The following is a 6,016-nucleotide window of genomic DNA, read 5'->3' as shown; positions in this document are numbered from 1 at the left end:
GTCACGCGCTTGAGGTATTCGGCCAATCACAACGCTCTGGATAGCTGGCCAATCACAGCACCCCTCGCTTTTTCAGACCGATGAGCTTTGTAAAAATCGACGCGTTTCAAAAAGGCGGGGCATAGAGGAGAAACAATAATGTACAGTATGTGGAAAATAATGTGTTTTTTTAACTTTAAACCGCATAAACACATTTCATTACACCAAATACACAAAATAATGTTCTTTTTAGCAGCATCATATGACCCCTTTAATACTTTAACTAAAATTAAAAAAGTAAAATAAAAAATATAGATTTAAACTATTAATAAAAACTATAATAATATCTCAAATTACACGAATTCCCTATTTCCATGTGTACTGAGTCTGGGGCGCTTGTAAGGTGAATTTGGGAACACGTATGCCACCCATTTCACCACATAATTAATGAGAAGCATTTATAAACCAGTAGTCAACTAATTTCGTTTAATATTTATGCTTAATAATAATCATAACTATTATGATCATTATTATTATTTTAGTCATATTTATATAATCACAATATGTTTCAAAAAAATCTTATTCACAATTTTTTTTTTATCATAAAAATCACAATTAGATTTTTCCCAAAAGTGTTCATTCCTACTTATGTGTAATCTTCATGTGTTTAGTGACTGAATAACAAACATCCGCTATCTTTCTCTAAACCTACTCCTGCAGTTCAAGGGTTAACATGGTTCCCTCATCTTCTCAAAACAGCAAGTACACAAATCAAACACGGTTATAAATATTTGTACGTCCCTAGTCTGCTGCCATGTCTTATTTAGGGTTTTATGTCGTAAAGCATGCCCTCACTGCTCCAAAAAGGAGCGGATGTTATTCCATAAATATTTACATCTATACGTAAACTATGCCGATCCATCAGCAGCGCTGTTTAAAAAAAGTGATGAGCTGGTAAGAGGTAAATAGTTAAAGTATTTTTAGGTGAGTTGGGGGTTGTATTCCCTGCGGAGGGCCTGATGATGGGAAGCATTGTGTTCATTTTGTTTATCAAGCAGCTCTACGAGCCTCTAGTGGGGCTCGTCTGCTTACACAAGCAAAAGCTTTCAGAGGCATCTGCAGCTGCAAGCCCACTGCACAGGTACCCTGCACACTGCATGTGCGCACACACACACACACACACACACACACACACACACACACACACACACAGCTGCCCCAGCAACCCTACATGGCTCTGCAGGTGCACCTGTGCCGCCGTGGCTTTATTCTCACGTCTAGCGCTTCGACATCTTTTGTCCAATGATGACGACTGATGGCTGTCACCAAATGCCAGTCCACATAAACCATGTTTCCAACCATCCATATTTTAATGCAAATTTTGGGATATTGCGGTAAAAATGTTGGATGGAAAAACCAACATGAGATAAAAATTTCCACTGTGCAACCAAAACTACAACAAAAACACTGGAACAAATTCATAGACATACATAAGTAATGTTACTTTATCTGGCTACACTAACCGGGTTTCTAGCCACTAATTTAATGGAATATTCCATAAAAATGCTGGATGGGAACACCACCATGAGACATATCTAAAATGCACATAAAATCACAAATTCTATGATGCACATCAAAAAAAGTCACATGAATTTTCCTCATGTCATACTATTCGTTGTCACGCTCAAGTCCATGTGTACAGTGCATGTGATTTAAATTTAATCATAAGAATAGTCTCATACTGTACATGTGCAGGTAGACATTTTCAGTAACATTTTAGATATTCACTATTAACTAAGAGTTTTCCCTCAATAAACTCCTAATTTGCTGCTTATTAATAGTAAGGTAGTTGTTAAGTAGGGTTAAGGGATGCAGAATATGGTCATGCAGAATAAAGCATTAATATGAGCTTTATAAGTACTAATAAAAGTCAATATGCTAGTAATATGCATGCTATTAAGCAACTAGTTAATAGTGAGAATTGGAAAAGTGTTACCAAATTTTCTAACCATACATACTGTGCACACTCAACTCGCACACGGTGCCTTGAATTTTTCTGCTCTTATTAGTTTGTCCACAAGGCCTATTGTTTCACAGTCTATAAAAACAAAAATGAGATAAAAGAATGAGATGGAACAATAACAACAACCAACTACTGGAGACACAACAATAGGCATTTGCACTGATGAGCTCATGCGTGATGGAGTTTAGTTTAAATGAGTACAAAGTCATTTTTATTTCTCATGACTTCTGGAGAGAAATAGCACAGACACTGGATAAGTATGAAACTTTCTAGTGTGCACGTGTCGAGCACCTATGTTTGCGCACGCTATCAATTATCGAAAGGCAACATGTTTATGTCATGACTTCGGTCTGATCTGCTGTGTTTTGTTGTCTTTTTCTCAGTGTCTGTGTGCCTTGTCTCTAAGCACATGGGTTTTGTTTTGACAGCTCACCATGTGCTCCGTTGTCAGTGTGGCGTTTTCCCCTCCCACTCGTTATCCTCAATTCTCTTTTGTGTTTTCTGTCACACCTGTTGCCATTCATTCCTCATTAGCTCTCCCCTATTTTAGATCCTCTCGTGCTCAGTCTTTTGTCAGACCGTAGTTGTATGTTGTGCAACGCTTCGCTCGTGACCATCTTGTCATGTTTGCTTTGTCTTGCCGTGTTGTGTCTTTTAGGCTCCAAGTGCTGTTTTGCTTTTTGTTTTGAACTGCTCCTTCTCATCCTGCCAGACAATATTTGTTCTGCTACCTGCCCTGGCTTTCTCAGTTTCTGTTGAGTTTCGGATACATCGCCCCAGCCCCTCTATGCACGCTCAACGCTCTCATCGGTGAGCTCAGGGAGTCTTTGACGCTGCGTCACGAACAACGCTCTGGTCAGTGTAAATTTGACGCTGCGTCACGGATGACGCTAGGATCGGTCCCTGCTGAGAGGCTTTCTCCTGGTCCTGTGGACTTTGATTTGGACTTCTATTTTGTGTTCCCGTTGTTTTTTCCTAGTGCTCAGTGAGAGCGTAATAAACTTTTCTGTTACCTGCAACTGAATCTGTATTTTTCCTGACAGTTTAGCTGTATGCATATGCTAAGCGTTTGCGTCAAAATTGAAGGATACTTTGGCCTTCAGTCATAAGGCATCTGTCAATGATTGCTAACAAATAATTAAAATAAAAAAATTCTTGACTTTAAAAAACTTTTAAAAAATATATAAATGTTTTGTAGCTGTAATTCACAATGCATTTATTACGTTTAGAAGGACAGTTCACACAAAAATAAAAATCAAGTCATCATTTACTCACCCTGGTGTTGTTCTAATGCTATATGCCCATCTTTTGTTTTCAGACCACAAAAGCGGAAATGTAAAAAGAGTCCCGCTGATGCTTGTCCATATAATGGCAGTAAATAGCAACAGGCTGATGTTTTGTTTGTTATGTTTATTATGTTTATTTTGTTCATATTCAGTTGAGACTTTTGAGTTTACAGTTCTTTGTCATGCATGCTTTCGTTACTGATTTCCGTTAATGTTGATTTTTGATTATTGATTGTTTGTATACATTTGTTAATTATGTTTTGTTGATTAAACTATTTCTTTCTCTACTTGCCGGTCCGTGTTGGCTCTCATTCATGTTGCAATTGTTGAGCCGGTTGTAACAATTAGCACAGCAGTTCACTCAGACTCAACCAAGAAAAGCACACAAGTTGTGAGAAATCAAGATGAATAAAAGCACAACATAAAACACAACGCCTAGAAATCTCCTTAAAAAAGTATCTATGTACTTTCTTCAATGAGTTAAATATCTCCGGACTGGAAGCCCAGTTGTCATGACAGTCAGAATGAAATAAATGTGATAACTTGTTGCTGCGATAAACACAACATATATATTCACCTCTGAGAAGAGAGAACATGGATTCTATTTTGTGTCAAGTTTTTTGGAGTGAACTGCTGTGTTAATAGAGTATCTTGAACATGCAGTTATGCACAGTAATGAACAGCCAAGATCAGGATTTTCATTAAATAATACATTAACTTTTGGTTAGCTTTTCACCAAATCCTATCGTAAAGACCCAAGACACTTGGAATATACGACACGTATCACTGGGACCATTCTGTGATACTTTTGTGCACGAGGGGGACATTTTTTTAAATTGTCCTTTTGTGGCCCTAAAAAGAAAGAAGGGCATATGGAATTAGAACAATGCAAGGATAGTAGTTTAGTAGTAGTAAAAAGTAAATTATGACTTTTCATTTTCATTTTTGGGTGAACTGTCCTGTTAATCAAACAGCCCTAGCGGTTTCCGCAGTAGCTACAATTTACATTTCTATTTTGAGGCAAATTTCCCAAAAAGTGACAATTTTGTGCTCTTGAACACATGGAATGGAAAAGCAGTTTTATTCGCAAATTATTTTAGCAATTTTCAGATTTTTTTGCATGTATTCGAAACTTCGATGGAAACTTCGATACAAACACACTCTAATCTGTTGTGAGTGGGATTTCGATGAGAATCCAGCCTTTCTTACTAGAGCAGAGTTCTATATTCCCGGCGTGCACCGTCACTGCTCTACCCTGCGCGGAATTGAGCTGCTTTGAGTTATGAGTCATGCAAGTGTTAATGTGTTAAGTAGTGACAAAAAGCCCTATGTCCATTTACACAACAAAGAGATGTACCCCACGGAGGCCACCAATCTCTCCTCAACCCCCTTACCACCCCACCTCTCCGTCTTTTCCTGTCTTCCCATGTTTTTTTTCCTCTGGCATTAGTAGCAAAATGCATCTCGCTCCCCGTTTCCCCCGAGTCCCGTATCACTAGAGCGACTCAGACAAGCTACGATTCAAACCCAAATTTAAAGACAAAGGTGCGTCGTGCAACGTATTCATGTCTCATGGAAGAGTTGTGCATGATTTCTCGCCTGCATTCCGTGTGATTATTGAGAGCTCACGAAGACTAATCCTGCTGCCACGTGGCCCTCAAAGGCCTCGTTTTGTTCTGCGGGAGGAATCAGAATCCTGCCGTATTAACGTGAGGGGGATCTCTGAGCTAAAGCCGCTGTATTCACGCATTCACTGCAACCAGCACTGTGGTTTGAGGATGAATCAAAAAGGAGGCTTTCACTATCTGCCCTCCGTTTTCCCACAATGACTGTTTAAATTTATGCATACATGGGCGAACAGGGGTCACAGGCGGAGTCAAGCTGAGCTCCACACTTCCTCCGAATGCTAATGTCTGGTGCTCCACTGGGATTATCGCCCATGGAAATTTCCCCCCAATTCCGCGTTATAAATCTCTGTCTGTCCTCCTGTTCTGGCTACATAATGACTAATTAAACATCAAAAGAGTTGTGGCGGGGATGCGGCACGACAGCTCGTGTCCCTGAGCCCTTGTTCCCGCTGGAAAGGGGAGAAGAGGGGGGCGAGCGCTGACGGGGCGGCCTCACAAATCAATCAACCATTGTTACCTCGCACCTACGCCCGCCGCGCTCCAAACGGTAGATCCACAAACACAACAGAGCTGATTTGCGAGGCAGGTTTGGCTTCCTGTGTGCACGCGCCCGACATACGCACAGGTATACGCTGCCACCGTGTCAGAGGACGACTTTTATAAGACGGAATTCAAAAACGCGTGTGCCGCCATACCAACGGCTTTCATTAAACGTGCCTGTTGTGTCTGTTTGTGCGCTAGCATCTATTTTTAAAGCAAAGTGATGGCAGGAAGATGAAATGATGCTGTACTCACAGATGTAGGCAGGCCAGGAGGGGGCTTGCGCACTTTCTTCGCTTGCTGAGGATCTGTGGAGAAAATACAAAAACAACTTTGAGACATTTGAGGGGAAAAAAAGAATAAACAGAGGCACTCAGTCAGACGTCTCTTTGATTACAGGTTTACAAAGACAAATATGAGAGTGTTAGTGTGGCAGAAATCAAGGAATTCTTAAAGGGATAGTTCATCCAAAAATGAAAATTTGATGTTTATCTGCTTACCCCCAGGGCATCCAAGATGTAGGTGCCTTTGTTTCTTCAGTCGAACACAAACAAAGATTT

General features: G+C 40.2%; 1 protein-coding gene across 1 annotated transcript in view; it reads right to left on the bottom strand.

The window, feature by feature from the left end:
• LOC107757947 (transcription factor 12-like) overlaps window positions 1–6,016 on the bottom strand; it is a 144,362-nt gene that overhangs the window by 57,927 nt on the left and 80,419 nt on the right. Inside the window, exon 8 of the mRNA XM_016575561.1 lies at window positions 5,712–5,764. Within this exon, the coding sequence (XP_016431047.1) occupies window positions 5,712–5,764 (53 nt within the window). The remainder of the gene's footprint in view (window positions 1–5,711; window positions 5,765–6,016) is intronic.

The sequence above is a fragment of the Sinocyclocheilus rhinocerous genome, unplaced genomic scaffold, assembly GCF_001515625.1.
Source record: "Sinocyclocheilus rhinocerous isolate Xijiao unplaced genomic scaffold, SAMN03320098_v1.1 scaffold252, whole genome shotgun sequence".
In the NCBI taxonomy this organism is placed as follows: Eukaryota; Metazoa; Chordata; class Actinopteri; order Cypriniformes; family Cyprinidae; genus Sinocyclocheilus; species Sinocyclocheilus rhinocerous.
This window is presented reverse-complemented; position numbering and strand designations above follow the sequence as displayed.